This window comes from Coregonus lavaretus (assembly GCF_964263955.1).
Source record: "Coregonus lavaretus genome assembly, contig: HAP1_SCAFFOLD_533, whole genome shotgun sequence".
NCBI classification, from domain to species: Eukaryota; Metazoa; Chordata; class Actinopteri; order Salmoniformes; family Salmonidae; genus Coregonus; species Coregonus lavaretus.
This window is the reverse complement of record NW_028157083.1, coordinates 136,894-157,163: the sequence shown is the minus strand read 5'-3', so window position 1 is coordinate 157,163 and position 20,270 is coordinate 136,894. Positions and strand designations below refer to the sequence as shown.

The following is a 20,270-nucleotide window of genomic DNA, read 5'->3' as shown; positions in this document are numbered from 1 at the left end:
CTCACTACAGAGTTCCAAACTGCCTTTGGAAGCAATGTCAGCACAATAACTGTTCGTCAGGAGCTTCTTAGCCACACAATTCTCAGATCAGCATGCGCAATGCCAAGCGTCGGCTGGAGTGGTGTAAAGCTCTCCACCATTGGACTCTGGAGCAGTGGAAATGCGTTCTCCGGAGTGATGAATCACGCTTCTCCATCTGGCAGTCCGACGGACAAATCTGGGTTTGGCGGACGCCAGGAGAACGTTACCTGCCCAACGCATAGTGTCAACTGTAAAGTTTGGTGGAGGAGGAATAATGGTCTAGGGTTGTTTTTCATGGTTCAGGCTAGGCCCCTTAGTTCCAGTGAAGGGAAATCTTAACGCTACAGCATACAATGACATTCTAGAGGATTCTGTGCTTCCAACTTTGTGGCAACAGTTTGGGGAAGGCCCTTTCCTGTTTCAGCATGGCAATGCCCCCTTGCACAAAGTGAGGTCCATACAGAAATGGTTTGTCGAGATCGGTGTGGAAGAACTTGACTAGCCTGCACAGAGCCCTGACCTCAACCCCATCGAACACCTTTGGGATGAATTGGAACGCTGACTGCAAGCCAGGCCTAATCGCCCAACATCAGTGCCCGACCTGACTAACGCTCATGTGGCGCCGCAGCAAAGTCCCCGCTGCAATGTTCCAACATCTAGTGAAAGCCTTCCCTGAAGAGTGGAGAGTGTTGTAGCAGCAAAGGGGGGACCAATTCCATATTAATGCCCATGATTTAGGAATGAGATGTTCGACAAGCAGGTGTCCACATACTTTTGCTAATGTAGTGTATATAGTGTGTTTGACAAATATTTAGATTCTGTAGAGGGAAGGTTTATTTATCTTCAGTAAACTCATATCTCTTTTCTATCTCTTTTGGGTTAGCCTATTAAGTATCATATTGTTATCCTGTATGTGATGTGCTGTCATGTTTAGCCTACTATAATTTTTCAACTTTGAATAATGTGAATTATAATGAAATGTTGATCCATACAACAAGATGGTAAACATTTATTATATGTTTTGAGGAAAATATTTATTGTGTGAATGTTTTTGTGTGCATGCCACATAGGCCTACAGGTGAATGGCTAGGCTGGTGAATTAAAATCCCTCACACTCAGTGGACAGGAGGACAAGTAAATGAACTATAGTTATTAATTTACCTTTGAATATTACAGTATTGTCAACTTTTGTTACATTATAGGACAGAGATCCTATCAATTCTAAATTCTATATGTAATTTTGTGCATTGTAGCCAATTATACACACAGGGAGGCGCCAAAGACCAGGGATGGGCACGACTACATCAAGGAATATTCCAGAAGTGGTTAGATTTGAAAAATAAAGTTAATATAGCATATAAACATAATGCCATGTGTTGGTATACAGTGTGATTGTATTGCAGCTATTAAACATTATTTACAAGTCAAATGGAACGTTATTTTATTTTCCACGAAGAGGACGACTCATGCAGAGGGAGGAACTAAACCACTTTTTACTTTCACTTTCACAGCTTCAGGAAATCTAAAGATCAGAAGTAGGCTAGGCGATGAGCCACACAGGGATTTAGCAAATCTCATTTGAACTGAATTGTATTTATTATCTAAACAAATTAACTATATGCCCGAACTAACGCCCATCAGATTGTGCTTCTGGCTTTGTCTTGTACGAACGGTGGTCTCTGGAGGTAAGTTGAAACGACTGGTAGGCCGAACTTAAGTGTTTGGCCTACCTACTATTTGTTAGGCCACTTGTTTGCTATTGTGTGCTAAATGTAGATACTATCCTACAACATCACGTCATAATATTTGATTATCATGATCAATAGGTGTATGTAAGATAATGTCCTTTATAAACACTATGCGCTGCAACTTCAAGTTACAAGCGCACCCGCCGAGTGGGATTCATATCACTGAAAAACAACAACTTGTAATGACATTATGGATGGACAATATCCTAAACACGCTCTTCCTATTGATTTTCAACATGGAAAGTCAGAATGGTTTTAAACGACGTCTATGTGGGTTTCGATTAGAAATAAGGACCGCGCCCTTCTTATTCAGTTCAGCTACATACAGATCTCACTTCAAGAAGTTATCGGATATTGAGTCCTGGGCTAACCAAGGCTCAAACCTACAGAAGGGTCTGCATGATCATGGCAGGGCCGGTGTTATGGGGCCCGCCCTACGGTACCTCCTTGCCCATCCAAATAAAATATTGAAATATTGAACATTTATTTGACCTAAACTCATGCCAACAGAAAGACGCATTAATCTCAGATAAAGCTTCCGAGCGAGCGAAACAGTGCCCCTCAGTATGCGTCGACCATGTATCTGATGCTGTCTGGACCGAAAGAGTATGGCGCCAGAACGAATCAGTTGGTTGGGCATTTGATTTCTATAGGCGGGCCCGTTTTTTTCCCAATGGGACCTCCTGTGTGCACGCTTTTGCATTGGTGTTATAATAAATACCATAGGCAGCTCGAGAGTTTCAAGTTTGGAGAAGCTTTCAGTGTATCCTACCATTTCTACCCATCTGCGTGCCAGTTATTATAATCTTTTATCTGCACATTTTGATGCAATGGTTTCATTTCAATAATAACGTTTGTGTTTCTCAAAATTATTGCCACGTGGTAAATGATAAAAATCTCAATTAAATGATAAAAATCTAAAAGTTAAAATTCAACTAAATGCAAGAGCACCAGCCTTTGCCATATGGACACATTGATCCATTGGCTGCTACATTATCAGGACAGGAAACCACACACATGCTCACATGGAGCGCTCCAAACAAAATACAATTAAACATTTTACAAAACTCCTAAATTATGGTTATGAAATAAACCAAAACGTGTTTCTCACAAGTGTAGCAGGTTGTGAACTTTGCAAACACCGTTTCCACTCCGAGAATGAGAACGGTAAATTACTGTTATTCATGCGTTAACAGTAATTAATGTAACCAAATAACGTGGATAAACGGTACATTTACTAGACCTACTAGTTACATGTGTAATAAGGAATTGATAAAAATAAACAATCAAAGGGCAAATAATTCACACAATGTAACAATGAATGTGCAAGAATTGTCTGGAGACTGCCAAGCACATTCTGGAGAGCTGAGTGCATGCATTCTGGAGAAAGACACCCATATCTTCAGCACACACCCCTCCCCTTCTTCTTGTCTCAACATTTCATACTGAAAAAAATATAAACGCAACATGCAACAATTTCAAAGATTTTACTGAGTTACAGTTCATATAAGGAAACAAGTCAATTGAAATAAATTAATTAGGCCTTAATAGATGGATTTCACATGACTGGGTAGGGGTGCAGCCATGGGTGGGCCTTGGAGGGCATAGGCCCACCCACTTGGCAGCCAGGCCCACCCACTGGGGAGCCAGGCCCAGCCTATCAGAATGAGTTTTTCCCAACAAAAGGGCTTTATTACAGACAGAAATACTACTCAGCACTCCCCTGAAGAGCACTCCCCTGAAGAAGCCGGATGTGGCGGTCCTGGGCTGGCGTGGTTACACATGGTCTGTGGTTGTGAGGCCAGTTGGACGTACTGCCAAATTCTCTAAAACAATGTTGGCGACAGCTTATGGTAGAGAAATTAACATTCAAATATCTAGCAACAGCTCTCGTGGACGTTCCTGCAGTTAGCATGCCAATTGCACGCTCCCTCAAAACTTGAGACATCTGTGGCATTGTGTTGTGTGACAAAACTGCACATTTTAAAGTGGCCTTTTATTGAACCCAGCACAAGGTGCACCTATGTAATGATAGTGCTGTTTATTCAGCTTCTTTATATGCCACACCTGTCAGGTAGATGGATTATCTTGGCAAAGGACAAATGCTCACTATCAGGGATGTAAACAAATGTGTGCACATCATTTGAGAGAAATAAGCTTTTTGTGCATATGGAACATTTCTGGGATTTGTTATGTCAGCTCATGAAACATATAACCAACACTTTACATGTTGCGTTCATATTTTGTTTCAGTGTAAATTATTCTCAAGACACATTATCTTCACACTTTTTAGATGCTTTTCACTGACAGCCGCAACTCAATAATCAGCTAGGCATATTGCCACATGTGCTGCCCAAATTGCAGGCTTCCCAAATAGGCATCGATTTGTGATTTGAAACAATCCACAGCTATTTTTGTAAAAAAAAAAGCTAATGATCCTCTGTGGCTAAGTCAAGCTCTCTGGTAAAGTATTTTGAATTATTTTATTTAGACAGTAGTAATTATGTAATTTTGGCAAAACAACAATTTACTTTAGGGAAAGCCAGCATCCGAACAGTGCACACATTTTCCTTTCTAATTCGCAAGTGCCTGAAACCAGAGATCTGTATATATGTGGTCCTCTGTAGCTCAGCTGGTAGAGCACGGCGCTTGTAAAGCCAAGGTAGTGGGTTCGATCCCCGGGACCACCCATACACAAAAAAAGAAAAAAAAAGAAAATGTATGCACGCATGACTGTAAGTCACTTTGGATAAAAGCGTCTGCTAAATGGCATATTATAATGACGAGATGCTCAGGTCTCCGCCCTAATAATGCGAGTCGTTGTCCCAAAGTCGGGAATGCAGGAGACAAGGTCTGCATATTATGCCCATAGAAACGCATTGGGTTTATTTCAGGACAGATTTTTGCGAGTGCGAAACAGCGCCCCTCAGTTTACTATATGTAGCCCATGTATCTGATTCTGTCTGGCCAGAAAAAGTATGACATGCCATACTCCTTTTGTCCAGACAGCATTAGACACATGGTCTACACTTACGGAGACAGAGGGGCGCTGTTTTGCTCGCTCGGATGCTTTATCTGAGATTGATGCGTCTTTCTGTCGGCGCGCAACTCGGTCAAATAAATGATCAATATTTCCATATTTTATTTGGATAGGCAAGGAGGTTCGGTAGTGCATTGGCCCGCCCATAACGCCGACCCTGCTTTATGCGCAAATATTGATATAATAGCCATCATATCGAAGTAAACTTATAGTCACACGATGATATGGTATGGGTCTCACTATGACTCGTCAGGAAACCATGCAGTTTATTAGGGTACAGATGAAATAAGTTATGGTGAACTTCACAGGGTGGTGAAGTGCACTGTGATCTTGATGCTCCTGTCCAATAAATATAAAAGGTCTTATTCTGGTGACATGATGATCGATGCTTGACTGCCATTTGACAAATACAAATATTCTCGCTCTTATCCATAATAATCTCATAATGTAGATATCTTATCCTCACTGTAGCTGCGAGCTGTTGGCTAGAGCATAAGTGCCAAGACCAGAGAAGGCATTTTGCTATTCAATGCAACAGGTTTTGTGACAAAACTATTAGTGGAGTTGAAAATGTGATGGTACATGAAAACGTAAGCGAAAAATTACATTTTGTGTGCACTACATCATGACGCACTGATTTTTATCTGCAACAAGTCTGTTGGGTGGAAACTCACCACTGGTTGGAAAATGCGCACATTTTCTTTATGTGGATTTTAGAATATTCACTTGAAAATCTGTCGCCAATTGGCTGGAAACCTAGCTCCTAACCAAGTTTCCATCAAACCTTTTTATGCAGTAAAAAATATAATGACAGGCCTGATGGAAACATACTTTGTTTGGGGTAAACTTTCCAAATGTCGACAAAACAAAATACTCTAGACAAGGTGGGACCTTTTTGTGTTTGTAACATTTATTATGCGAGACATGGTGGTGGAAATGCTTTTATGCGCAAATATTGATATAATAACCATCATATCGAAGTAAACATGGAGTCACGCGATGACATGTTGTGTGGTCCTCCCACTACGACTGCAGTTCATTAGGCTACAGATGAAATAAGTTATGATGAACTTCACAGGGTGGTGAAAGTGCAAGGTGATGAGCTTAATGCTACTTTCAAATAAATATTGAGGGTCTTATTCTGGTGACATGATGATCGATGCTTTGCTGCCGTTTGACAGATACAAATAATATCGCTCTTATCCATAATGATGTCATAATGTAGATAGTTTACCCCCACTCTGTGAGTTTTTGGCTGGAGCGTATGTGCGTAGACCAGAGTGGGCAAACATTTTGCTATATAACGCAACAGTGTTTATGACAAACCATCAAGGAGGGTTCGTGCTGATTGAATGGAGATTGTGACAGCCGGTGAAATGGCATTCCTTTACAAGGCAAGAACAAGATGTATGTCAAGAGAAGTGCAGTATTATCATAAGGAGATTTATACTTGGAATACGGAGGAGGAATGGAGGGAAAAAGAGAGGCAGAGGAGGTCTAAGAGAGAGAGGGAGGAGGAAGAGGGTGAGCTTGAGTCGGTTAAAAATGGTGAATAGAAGGGAGATGGTTTGTTAAAGGGGAATGGTAGAAAGTATTAGAGTGAGTTGAAGACAGTAGGAGAAATGGAAGTGAATGAGGGCGAAGTATCGGAAGTGGTAGGTGTGGTGAAGTTCTCTGAGCCCGAGGCTTGCACCGAGGGTCAGGATAAAGATGAGTCTGTGACAGTAGGAGTGAACATTTTGGAAAAAGGACCCTTGCCTTTTGGCTGATCCATTTGTGGTTTCAGGGTGGGTGAAAACAGAGTTAGGTGCTGTGGAATCGGTGAGGGTAACCAGAAGTGGTCTTGTGATAATTATTTGTGTTTCTGCTGGTCAGAGGAAGCAGGCACTCCGCATTAAACGAATGGGTGCAAGAGATGTGAATTGTTTTGCGCTCAAGAAAAGGGTGCCATTGAAAGAAGTGATTACCTCGGTAGCAGTAAATGTACAAGCTGACTAACTGAAGGGGAAGATTACCGGTGTTTGTGATGCTCGACGTTTGGTGCGACGAAGACAGGGTGGCATGAGTGGTGAAACAGAGTCATTGTCTGTCCTTTTGAGTTTTGATGTTGAGTCTTTGCCCGACAAAGTGATGTTAGGATATATAAGTTATCCTGTACAAGCTTTTGTGCCGAATACATTACGTTGTTACAGGTGTCAAGCTTATGGGCATGTGGCAGCAGTGTGTAGGAGGGAGGTTCCTAGGTGTGAGAAGTGTGCAGAAGGGCATGTGACAAAGGAATGTGTAGCATTGGGGAAAGTAGTGGTATGTGTTAATTGTAGGGGGGCCCATGTGGCTGGGGATCAGAAATGTCCCATGCGAGAGAGGCAGGTTGAGGTTTCCAGGGTTAGAGTAGTGCAGAAGTTGTCATATGCTGAGGCAGTGAAGAAAGTAGAGGAAGATGGGTCAAGGGGGAGGGATAGTGAGAGAAGTGGTGTGAGTAGTGATCTGTACCAGTACAGAGGGATAAACCAACAAGTGATATATGTTTCAGTAAGATTGGATTTTTAGCATTTATAGCAATGGTTATTAACTGTACTGTAGGGATGGAACGTAAGTCACAGAAAATGTGGGTTGTGTTGGCAGCTGCAGAAAGGTATTTGGGTGTGCGAGACTTGACATCAAAAGAGTTACAGGGTGTTAAGTGGTGGTGTTCTATGCTTTCAGGTTGTTGGCCTGAGTTAGTACTAAATAGATTGAAATAGTGGAGTTATTTGTTTGTGAGTGTAGTGTTAGATGGTAGGGTATTTCTTTATTTCTTAATTTTTTCAAACAAAGTATAAGGGAGTTGTACTGCTGTCTAGTTGGTGGCGGTAATGCAACATTTACTGGATGCCAACTGCCGTTAAAACTCATAGAAGAAGAAGATAAACCATCAGTAGAGTGTAAAATGCGATGGAAACTTAAAATACTAATTGTATTTTTCATTCGGTACATTCGGGAATTTAACGACAAAAGTTATTTCTATGTGGACTATGTCATCATGCACAGCCTTTTATCCACAAAAAGTCAGTTTGATGGAAAAAATCTCTCTACTGGGAAAATACTCCCAGCAAGCAGAATTCTAGACATAAAAAGTAAAAGTTCATAATAATGTCAGTTCAATGTCAATAGGGTTAGGACTACATATTTATACCCTAACCATAATGTGTTACCCTGGATACATTGATACTATCTTACATGTATGAAATGTCTGCTTTTCCAGATGATCTTTATCATAAAGTGGGAGGTGAGCTCGTGTTGAAGCCAGACAAGTCCACAGTGCCTGGCCCCATCACAAGCATCTTATGGAAGCATGGGAAGAACAAGGTGGCAGAGTGGGACAAGGATTTTGGTGGTCTGGAAATCTATGCTGCCTTCAAAGAGCGCACATCCCTGAACCTGACTACTGGAGAGCTGAGAATCAGTGGATTGACGAAAACAGACAGTGGAGTTTATTCTGTGGAGTTCAACGACAAACAGCTTGACAAGACATATACACTGTCTGTTATCAGTAAGTGTTTCTGTGTGTGTGTGTGTGTGTGTGTGTGCATACATATGTGTGTGTATGTGTGGTCGTGTAGAAACAGAAGGTTATGCAGTACCGCACAAGCATTTCCCCAAATTATTCCTGTTTCTTTCCTCTATTTACAGAGGCAGTCCCCAAACCCACAATCACTTCTTCCTGTAACGCCAACAAAACCACCTGCACTCTGACCTGTGAAGGTGACGCCACTGATGCTGAACCCATCACCTACAGCTGGAAAGTAGGAGAGGGGGTGTGGAAGGTCATAGACAAACAGCTGGTTGTCTCTAAAAGCGACACTGGCAAATCCACCAACAGTTACAAGTACTTCTGCAAGATGAAGAACTCTGCTGGGGAAGGGGAAGTCAGCGAGCCAGTTGGAGAGGTGTTTGACCCAAGTGAGTGGACACTCATAAGTATGCTACAGTCTTATGTATTGATATGTCAGTAACACTGCTAGTGTTGTAGGACATTTTGAATGCTGCGCTATGTTGAAAACAGACAGTGGGGTTTATACTGTGGAGTTCAACAGCAAATTGCTTGAGAGGACATATACATTATGTTATCAGTCATTGTTTCTGTCTGTCTGTGTGCCTCTATATTAAATAACAGATTATTCAGTGCCTCACAAGCTTTTCTTCCTGCTTTGTCTTTGTCTCTCTCTCCTGGATTTACAGAGGCTGTCCCTAAACCCACAATCACTTCTTCCTGTAACTCCAACAAAACCTCCTGCACTCTGACCTGTGAAGGCGACGCCACTGATGCTGAACCCGTCACCTACAGCTGGAAAGTGGGAAAGGGGGCGTGGGAGGTCATAGGAAAACATCTGGTTGTCTCTAAGAGCGACACTGGCAAATCAACCAACAGTTACAAGTACTTCTGCAAGCTGAAGAGCTCTGCTGGGGAAGGGGAAGCCAGTGAGCCAGTTGGAGAGGTGTTTGGCCCAGGTGAGTGGACACTCATAAGTGTGTTACAGTCTTATGTATTGCTATGTTAGTAACACTGCTAGTGTTGTAGGACATTTTGAATGCTGCACTATGTTGAATTCCTGATCAACTCCTGTCAGAGTATCAATACAAAATGTGTTTTCATTTCAGAGCCTTCTGAAGTTGGTGTTGGTGGTGTTGTTGCTGGTGTTGTCGTTACCATATTAGTACTTGTCGCCATAGCAGGTAAGAACAGAACATCTATAGTAACAGAGCACTGTACATGTACATATTTTTGAAGCACAGATTGACATAACAGCAGCAACAACAGTGAGCTATACCCCCTGAAGGGGATACCTGTTCTACCTGTATTTACAGTAGTGTTCAGGTGTGCAGGTACTGTATGCAGGTTGTTTATTGGTTTACTGTATGCAAGTTGTTTATCGGTGCTCTCAGAAAATATGTCTTCTTATTGCAGCTTAAGCATGTAAATGTGGGTGAAGTCAAACTCAATAGCTGATAGAATATTAATGCAGACTAGTACTTTAAGAGAATATTTGTATTTTTACTCCCCAGTTTGGTTGGTGTGGAAGAAAAAAAACGGTAGGATGATTCTCTGTCTCTTCCTGGTTCAACTCTTCATACTCACTGATTAACCAAAATGTTACACAATGTGCATTTCATTTGATTGAAAGTGTCTTAATAATTTCTTACATTTGTGTGTCTCTTATTCATCTCAGGATATCCCCAAGACACCTGGGTTGACTTTTTGAGAAAGTTTTGTGGTGGAATGTGTGGCAAGTATTACCCTAACTTGACTCAGATCCCTATTCAAGCTGCTAACTGGGTCCCCAAAGTAATACAAATACAAGATAATTCACTATATACAGTTGAAGTCGGAAGTTTACATACACTTAGGTTGGAGTCATTAAAACTTGTTTTTCAACCACTCCACAAATGTCTTGTTAACAAACTATAGTTTTGGCAAGTCGGTTAGGACATCTACTTTGTGCATGACACAAGTAATTTTTCCAACAATTGTTTACAGACAGATTATTTCACTTATAATTCACTGTATCACTATTCCAGTGGGTCAGAAGTTTACATACACTAAGTTGACTGTGCCTTTAAACAGCTTGGAAAATTCCAGAAAATGATGTCATGGCTTTAGAAGCTTCTGATAGGCTAATTGACATCATTTGAGTCAATTAGAGGTGTACCTGTGGATGTATTTCAAGGCCTACCTTCAAATTCAGTGCCTCTTTGCTTGACATCCAGCCAAGACCTCAGTCTGGTTCAACCTTGGGAGCAATTTCCAAACACCTGAAGGTACCACGTTCATCTGTACAAACAATAGTACGCAAGTATAAACACCATGGGACCACGCAGCCGTCATACTGCTCAGGAAGGAGACGCGTTCTGTCTCCTAGAGATGAAAGTACTTTGGTGCGAAAAGTGCAAATCAATCCCAGAACAACAGCAAAGGACCCTGTGAAGATGCTGGAAGAAACAGGGACAGAAGTATCTATATCCACAGTAAAACGAGTCCTATATCGACATAACCTGAAAAGCCGCTCAGCAAGGAAGAAGCCACTGCTCCAAAACCGCCATAAAAAAGCCAGACTACGGTTTGCAACTGCACATGGGGACAAACATCATACTTTTTGGAGAAATGTCCTCTGGTCTGATGAAACAAAAATAGAACTGTTTGCCCATAATGACCATTGTTATGTTTAGAGGAAAGAGGGGGTGGCTTGCAAGCCGAAGAACACCATCCCAACCGTGAAGCACGGGGGTGGCAGCATCATGCTGTGGGGGTGCTTTGCTGCAGGAGGGACTGGTGCACTTCACGAAATAGATGGCATCATGAGGAAGGAAAATTATGTGGATATATTGAAGCAACATCTTAAGACATCAGTCAGGAAGTTAAAGCTTGGTCGCAAATGGGTCTTCCAAATGGACAATGACCCCAAGCATTATTCCAAAGCCCTGACCTCAATCCTATAGAACATTTGTGGGCAGAACTGAAAAAGCGTATGCGATCAAGGAGGCCTACAATCCTGACTCAGTTACACCAGCTCTGTCAGGAGGAATGGGCCAAAATTCACCCAACTTATTGTGTGAAGCTTGTGGAAGGCTACCCGAAACGTTTGACCCAAGTTTAACAATTTAAAGGCAATGCTACCAAATACTAATTGAGTGTATGTAAACTTCTGACCCACTGGGAATGTGATGAAAGAAATAAAAGCTGAAATAAATCATTCTCTCTACTATTATTCTGACATTTCACAATCTTAAAATAAAGTGGTGATCCTAACTTACCTAAGACAGGGAATTAAATGTCAGGAATTGTGAAAAACTGAGTTGAAATGTATTTGGCTAAGGTGTATGTAAACTTCCGACTTCAACTCTATACATACAGTATCTCCATTCACTGCACTCACAGCACAGGACAGCAGTGTTGTTTTTGTCTCATCCCAGCAATAAAGAAACCTGTTGTAATCTAATTAGGGACCTTTACTCACTAATATGTGTGTGTGTGTGTGTGTGTGTGTGTGTGTGTGTGTGTGTGCACGCTCGCAGTGGTGGCAAAAGTACTCAATTGTCATACTTGAGTAAAAGTAAAGATACCTTAATATAAAAGGACTCAAGTAAAAGTCACTCAGTAAAATAGTACTTGAGTAAAAGTCTAAAAGTATCTGGTTTTAAATGTACTTAAATACAGTGGTGAAAAAAGTGCCCATTTGTCTTACTTGAGTAAAAGTAAATGCTATACATCAAATTCCTTATTTGAAGCAAACCAGACCAGACGGCACAGTTTTCTTGTTTACTTTTTACGGACAGACAGGCACATTTACAAATGCAGTATTTGTCTTTAGTGAGTCTGCCAGATCAGAGGCAGTAGGGATGACAACGCATTATATTGATAGGTGAATGGATTGGACCATATCGCTGTCCTGCCTGAGCATTCGAAATGTAACGAGTACTTTTGGGTGTCAGGGAAAATGTATGGAGTAAAAAGTACATTATTTTCTTTAGGAATGTAGTGATGTAAAAGTAAAAATTTTCAAAAATATGAATAGTCAAGTACAGACACAATGTTTTTTAAAGAAAAGTATGAAAAATGAACAAGAAAGTGTGTGTCATCATAACCTAATGCAAACTTAAAAGACTGTAGGTGCCTAAATATGAAATATTTTACAGAAAATAATGCACTGACTATTATGTGACTAAAATGGGACTAAGGGAGTGGAAGCCATTATGTTCATGATGGAAGTTAAGTTAGAGGTTTGTATGAACTATTTAATAAAACAAAAGAAAGTTACAATGACTCAAATGACTGACTAAAACTAGACTAGAATCGTCCAGAGTCGACTGATGATAACTAAAATCAAGGATGAAATGACTTAAATGGGACTAGGATTAAAGACATTTTAGTCATAAAGACTAAAACTAAATTAACACTGCCACTAAAACAGGTAGTAACACTACACACCTTTTTACATGGTACTTCTGAGGCCATTTTGACGATGCAGATATGTGAAGATGTTGCCAGAAATGTGTTTCTCATATTATTTGTGGTGGCATTTATTTGAAGAATATGTTTTTGTGACATGTAAACTTACATACAGTATGAAAAGTTGATGATTATTCATGTGAGTTTAAAGTTAGCAGTGTGTGTGCTAGCATATATAAAATGTGTACGGTGCTGTTGCAATCTGCAAAGATGAGTCAAAGCCTGAGGGTAAGACACAGTGGCATTCACCAGGAATTCTGCAACTTAGCATCCTTTCCATTGTCATCCAGAAGTGAACACAACCAATACTAATGTGGTCTGTGTATGAGAATGTTAACCTCAACTTTTCTCTCTTCTCTTCTCCTCAACTCAAGGCAGTGATGGAGTCCAGCCAGAACAAGGCAAGTCATCCAGTTAATTTCAGACTGTATAAACAGAAGTAACTTCTTTAAAGGTGGACTATACAGAAATCACTCCTCCATTTCCTGGTTGATAAAATTCTAATAGTTTACCTCATTTCAGTTTCTGTGAAAAAACAAGCAGTCATTGTGTAGAGAATCATTGTACTATCTAATCATTGTACCATTCCATAACCAAAAATATTGTATTTTCAGCTGTTTGCAGCTGGTGTACAAAACCGGAAGCATAGAAATAGCACACACATAACAGATCTACTGCTTCTTAGACTTGCTTTCAATGGGAATTAAAGATCTATAACAGTTCTATGTGAATTTGGTTGGGTCGCCCAAAAAGTACCATATTGTACCTTTAAGTAGAATTTGATACAGTAGGAGAGAGGCTGTAGTTGATGTTTTCCTTCTGTGTGATTCTGCAGGGGTTATGTTAACGGCCAACCCCAAAACAGGGGAATACGACAATGACAAAGCTGTAAAGGGGCAGGAGAATGGAGGTGTGTATGAAACTTAAGCAGATAGTTTACCCGGTAACAGAGTGCTCTGGCAGTTACAGTGAACTCCAACCATATTTGTCCTGATGATTTGGTTCCTGTAACATTATACTGTGTATTATAAGGATAGAGGGTTCATCTAGAACAGGGGTGTCAAACTCATTATATGAAGGGCTTAGTGTCTGAGGGTTTTTGGTTTTCCTTTCAATTAAGACCTAGACAACCAGGTGAGGGGAGTTCTTTACTAATTAGTGACCTTAATTCATCATTTAAGTACAAGGGAGGAGTGAAAACCCGCAGACACTCGGCCCTCCATGGAATGAGTTTGACACGTGATCTAGAGGGTTACTAGAAATGATCTCATTAGAACAAGTTTGTCCTTCTGTTCTCATTAGCAGATGAACCCAGTGGATCCAACAGTCCTAAAGATGAGTCAAAGCCTGAGGGTAAGACACAGTGGCATTCACCTGGAATTCTGCCATCTACTATGTTGTTGTTTACCTTGAGGATTGGTAGAGCCAGTTTGTGGTCCAGAATAGACAAACAAGGAAATCCCTGTACTGTTTGATTGTTGTAGCTTGTGAGGGTGTGAAGGGATGACCAGGGATGTGTGTGTTAGCTTGCGTGCTGACCTGCATGTGCGTGCGTGCTTACGTGTGTGTGTGTGTGTGGTTAAGTCCAACTCTTCTATTGTGTGTTTTCTTGCCAGAACATCATCTGAATCTGTTGAGGGCGGCTGACGACAGCTAGTAAAGAATCCAGTGTTTTAGGATGGTAAGTATAAGTCTGAGAAAGACACTAACCACAAGATTTATTAACAAAGCATTTGGAAGTGCTCACATTGTTATTACATTGTTATTATGTTTGTGATGATAGGAATACCTGGAATAGTATAACAGCAATTCTTCTACACCCCCCCCCCCCCCCCCCCCCATATTTATTTATTTATATATATATATATATATATATATATATATATATATATATATATATATATATATATACACTGCTCAAAAAAATAAAGGGAACACTAAAATAACACATCCTAGATCTGAATGAATGAAATAATCTTATTAAATACTTTTTTCTTTACATAGTTGAATGTGCTGACAACAAAATCACACAAAAGTTATCAATGGAAATCAAATGTATCAACCCATGGAGGTCTGGATTTGGAGTCACACTCAAAATTAAAGTGGAAAACCACACTACAGGCTGATCCAACTTTGATGTAATGTCCTTAAAACAAGTCAAAATGAGGCTCAGTAGTGTGTGTGGCCTCCACGTGCCTGTATGACCTCCCTACAACGCCTGGGCATGCTCCTGATGAGGTGGTGGATGGTCTCCTGAGGGATCTCCTCCCAGACCTAGATTAAAGCATCCGCCAACTCCTGGACAGTCTGTGGTGCAACGTGGCGTTGGTGGATGGAGCGAGACATGATGTCCCAGATGTGCTCAATTGGATTCAGGTCTGGGGAACGGGCGGGCCAGTCCATAGCATCAATGCCTTCCTCTTGCAGGAACTGCTGACACACTCCAGCCACATGAGGTCTAGCATTGTCTTGCATTAGGAGGAACCCAGGGCCAACCGCACCAGCATATGGTCTCACAAGGGGTCTGAGGATCTCATCTCGGTACCTAATGGCAGTCAGGCTACCTCTGGCGAGCACATGGAGGGCTGTGCGGCCCCCCAAATAAATGCCACCCCACACCATGACTGACCCACCGCCAAACCGGTCATGCTGGAGGATGTTGCAGGCAGCAGAACGTTCTCCACGGCATCTCCAGACTCTGTCACGTCTGTCACATGTGCTCAGTGTGAACCTGCTTTCATCTGTGAAGAGCACAGGGCGCCAGTGGCGAATTTGCCAATCTTGGTGTTCTCTGGCAAATGCCAAACGTCCTGCACGGTGTTGGGCTGTAAGCACAACCCCCACCTGTGGACGTCGGGCCCTCATACCACCCTCATGGAGTCTGTTTCTGACCGTTTGAGCAGACACATGCACATTTGTGGCCTGCTGGAGGTCATTTTTCAGGGCTCTGGCAGTGCTCCCCCTGCTCCTCCTTGCACAATGGCGGAGGTAGCGGTCCTGCTGCTGGGTTGTTGCCCTCCTACGGCCTCCTCCATGTCTCCTGATGTACTGGCCTGTCTCCTGGTAGCGCCTCCATGCTCTGGACACTACGCTGACAGACACAGCAAACCTTCTTGCCACAGCTCGCATTGATGTGCCATCCTGGATGAGCTGCACTACCTGAGCCACTTGTGTGGGTTGTAGACTCCGTCTCATGCTACCACTAGAGTGAAAGCACCGCCAGCATTCAAAAGTGACCAAAACATCAGCCAGGAAGCATAGGAACTGAGAAGGTCTGTGGTCACCACCTGCAGAACCACTCCTTTATTGGGGGTGTCTTGCTAATTGCCTATAATTTCCACCTGTTGTCTATTCCATTTGCACAACAGCATGTGAAATTTATTGTCAATCAGTGTTGCTTCCTAAGTGGACAGTTTGATTTCACAGAAGTGTGATTGACTTTTACATTTTACATTTTTAGTCATTTAGCAGACGCTCTTATCCAGAGCGACTTACAGTTAGTGAATACATTTTTTTTTTAATATTTTGACTTGGAGTTACATTGTGTTGTTTAAGTGTTCCCTTTATTTTTTTGAGCAGTATATATATATATATATATATATACAGTATATTCAAAAAAAACAAAACTTTACTACCACTGTCTTTTGTCTAAACTAACACCTGACTTATTTCACCTGCTAGCACTGACTTGTTAAAAAAACTTATTGTGATCAAGATGTAGTTGTCCCTGATTGCACTGACTTTGCTCACAGATGTTTGTTTAAAAAAATGTACTTACTGTGATCGAGATGTGGTTGTCCCACTGGCTATCCTAAGTTGAATGCACCAATTTGTAAGTCACTCTGGATAAAAGCGTCTGCTAAATTACTTAAATGTAAATGTAAATGATGATCAACATGTGGTATTTTTCTTTTAATTTGGATGCAATGAAAGACACACATTGAACAAGTCAGATTGGTGTATTCTTAAAGGAAAGGAATAGCACCTGTTGTTGCATTTATAACATAAGACCAAGAGTTTTTCCTGACCATGTGACCTGACCAGGAAAAACTCCTGGCCCTAGTCATTAGTAATGTTTTGTCTCATGAGCTCTGATCTCTATTGCTTCCTTCCAGGTGGTGGTCTTCCTGGTGCTGAACTGAGGACCACAAAAATGGGGTTTGAAGTCTCTCAGTACATGCCTCCATATCTGTTACATTGAGACAAATGACCAAGAAGAGAGAAACTGTTGATGTTTTCGATTAACTATAAAATGAAGGAAAACAACAGGCAAACACTGCACAAAGTAACTTTCCTTCAATCAGATGAATCTAAAGTGCTGGAGTACAGAGCCAAAGCAATCAAAAAATGTGTCACAATCCCAATACTTTTGGAGCTCACTGTATAATGTGATGAGTTGTGTGCTTTATGAATTTACAGTACTTCAGAAATATGAGGGCAATATTTGTATCAGCACATTTTTGATGATGGACAAAAACAAGATATTATCTTATACTTTAAGGTAAATAGCTTTGGATTCTTACCCTTTCTCATTATTCATGACTCGTCTTTACAAATCTAAATCAATTTGTGCAGATTGTTTTTGTTGTTTGAAGCCATAGTATCAATCACTTTGTGGTTGTATGATACCTTTTCAGGTATTTTCCCCAGAGCACTTTATGCCAACCCACTGCACTTTCTGTTTTTAATCGCATCTTGTGAATTTCTTATAATTTAATAATTCTTCAAGCCTTCACTTGACTTAAGTCAAGGTATTTGTACAGGTTGTTATTGTTTTTGTTATTTTTCTCAGAGTAATTTATGCCAACCCCCACACTAGGCAAAGTATACTGTAGGGAGAGAGTGTTGGTTGAGAGGAACCAGGCCTGAGAGGTAGAGCTCATCCTCATCTGCCTTGTAAAGAGAGAGAGATTTATTTATTTTTTTACTTGATTGGTGAAAGCAATACAGAGGAAGCTCCATTTAGGTCTGGGTTCAGCCATCACCAACATACTGTACGTATCCCTATCTGACTAGTTGACACTAGACTTAGAGATCAGTCTCTTTGCATGCACTGGATGACTTCTCAGCCAGGTTCACTAAACGGATCACACCACAGGACTGACGATTCCTAAATCCTTCCTCCCGAGACATGCTGCTGTGCAAAACAAATGTACTTCAAAGCGCAGTGTGACATCTATCTGCAACGATTGAATTCCAGCCTGTATATACTGCCAATTCAATGTGAATTTGAGGTGTTTGATATTTATATATTTTCAATAAATTGATGAGTTCTATATTGGATTTTATTTGATTATTATGACCTCTGAAAGTTATAAGGTAGATTTGTTTAATAAACTGATTGGTGAAAGCCATTAACTCCACGTCACAAGGTGGCGCCAAAGAGTAATATACACGACTAGTCAGGGACTCTTCGGGAAAAGGGTGGAGAATCTGGGGGCTACATTGTAATAATTAAGAAATGTGTTGAGCATGTGATCTAGGATACATTGTAACAATTATATATATATATATATATATATATATATATATATATATAGTTGATCATTCTAACCATTAGCCAACAAATTCTTAGCCAAATGATTGTGCAATTTCATTGTCAAGAAGTTCTCTAGTAGGAAGTTGACTTTCACTTCGACTTCTTAGGCTACGAAAAGGGAGCTTTCTCAGAAAGATCAACATGTAATGTAGCCTCGTAGGCTACTGAAATAGCAGCGACAAACAGATTTGACGAGTTATTACATTTTAGTCATTTAGCAGACGCTCTTATCCAGAGCGACTTACATGAGCAATTAGGGTTAAGTGCCTTGCTTAAGGGCACATCGACAGATTTTTCACCTAGTCGGCTCGGGGATTAGACCCAGCGACCTTTCGGTTACTGGCACAACGCTCTTACCCACTAAGCTACCTGCTTATCATTGGTTGTGCATGGTTTTCTCATTCTAGTTTTTTATTAGGCTATTGTGTGCGCCTTACAACCAAGGTGCATATGTCAACAACAACAAACCACAGGAAAAACAATGTGTGTGCTACACAAGGCTCAAACGTTGAAAGCGTCGGGGTGAACTGAAACTTTGACAATGTAAAGTAGTCTACCTACCACCAACATAATCGAATGAAAGTTGTAAAAAAATACGCTTTCTTAGGCCTATCGATAAGAAAAACGACCACACCCTTTACTGCAGGCTACATCCACTGGACACAGACGTCAGTTCAACGTCTAGTCCAAGTTGGTTCGACGTAATTTCATTGAAATGACGTGGAAACAACGTTGATTCAACCAGTGTTTCCAGTGGGATAGCTAAGCAAGTGTGTGCCCAGTGGGATACCGTTAGATAGGCTTAGTGTGAGCTGGTTACCTAGAGGCCTAACCAAAGTAATGATCAAGAAGATATTTTGTTAATGAGGTATAACTTCTCTCTCATTTATAAATATGTGGCAGAAAACATGTGTTCATGCAATGGGATGAGAAGGCCACACTAATCTGCAGGCCTTGTGTATACATGTATAGATACAGTATACTGTAGCTAAATCAAATCAAATTAAATTGTATTTGTCACGTACACATGTTTAGCAGATGTTATAGCGGGTGTAGCGAAATGCTTGTGCTTCTAGCTCCGACAGTGCAGTAATATCTAACAAGTAATATAACAATTTCCCAACATATACCCAATACACACAAAACTAGTAAGGAATGGGATTTAAGAATATATACATATATGGACAAGCAATGACAGAGCGGCATGGACTAAGATACAGTAGAATGTTATAGAATAGAATGCTGTATATACATATGAGATGAGTAGTGCAAGATATGTAAACATTATTAAAGTGACTAGTGTTCCATTTCTTAAAGTGTCCAGTGATTTCAATAGGCAGCAGCAGCCTCTAATGTGCTAGTGATGGCTATTTAACAGTCTGATGGCCTTGAGAGAGAAGCTGTTTTTCATTCTCTCGGTCCCAGCTTTGAGGCACCTGTACTGACCTCGCCTTCTGGATGATAGCGGGGTGAACAGGCAGTGGCTTGAGTGGTTGATGTCCTTGATGATCTTTTTGGCCTTCCTGTGACATCGGGTGCTGTATGTGTCTTGGAGGGCAGGTAGTTTGCCCCCGGTAATGCGGTCGGCAGACCGCACCACCCTCTGGAGAGCCCTGCGGTTGTGGGCAGTGCAGATGCCATACCAGGCGGTGATACAGCTCGACAGGATGCTCTCAATTGTGCATCTGTAAAAGTTTGTGAGGGTTTTAGGTACTAAGCCGAATTTCTTCAGCCTCCTGAGGTTGAAGAGGCTCTGTTGCTGAGCTATAGTCAATGTTGTACAAACTGGCGCCGACGAAGATGGCGGCCTTGCGACTAGCTCTTAGGAAACTGCAGTATTTTGTTTTTTATGTATCATTTTTTACATTATTAGCTCAGAAAGTGTTTTGCATCATTACATACAGCCGGGGAAAAACTATTGGATATCAGAGCGTT

The 20,270-nt window shown here is 41.1% G+C and overlaps 1 protein-coding gene across 3 annotated transcripts; it reads left to right on the top strand.

Annotated features, from left to right (window-relative positions):
* Positions 1–1,184: 1,184 nt before the first annotated feature.
* Positions 1,185–18,072, top strand: LOC311125834 (uncharacterized protein). Of its 3 annotated transcripts, none has more exons than XM_084199864.1 (12): positions 1,185–1,706; positions 8,054–8,341; positions 8,482–8,751; positions 9,031–9,300; positions 9,451–9,525; positions 9,856–9,882; positions 10,020–10,080; positions 13,175–13,197; positions 13,632–13,706; positions 14,099–14,149; positions 14,413–14,477; positions 16,912–18,072. In XM_084199864.1, exons 1-11 carry the CDS (start codon positions 1,640–1,642, stop codon positions 14,451–14,453), a joined length of 1,248 nt encoding a protein of 415 aa, XP_084055990.1. In that variant the 5' UTR covers positions 1,185–1,639; the 3' UTR covers positions 14,454–14,477; positions 16,912–18,072. The 3 variants fall into 3 exon arrangements, with proteins under 3 accessions (XP_084055990.1, XP_084055991.1, XP_084055992.1); XM_084199865.1 differs by having other exon boundaries at positions 1,529–1,706; positions 14,102–14,149; XM_084199866.1 differs by lacking the exon at positions 14,099–14,149 and having other exon boundaries at positions 1,549–1,706.
* The last annotated feature ends 2,198 nt before the right edge of the window (positions 18,073–20,270 follow it).

Bases quoted from the DNA above. Each gene is read 5' to 3' on its own strand.
- LOC311125834 (XM_084199864.1), top strand. From the start codon at position 1,640: ATGCCCGAACTAACGCCCATCAGATTGTGCTTCTGGCTTTGTCTTGTA. The intron at 1,707-8,053 runs GTAAGTTGAAAC...CTGCTTTTCCAG, and splicing joins ACGAACGGTGGTCTCTGGAG to ATGATCTTTATCATAAAGTG. The intron at 8,752-9,030 runs GTGAGTGGACAC...CTGGATTTACAG, and splicing joins TGGAGAGGTGTTTGACCCAA to AGGCTGTCCCTAAACCCACA.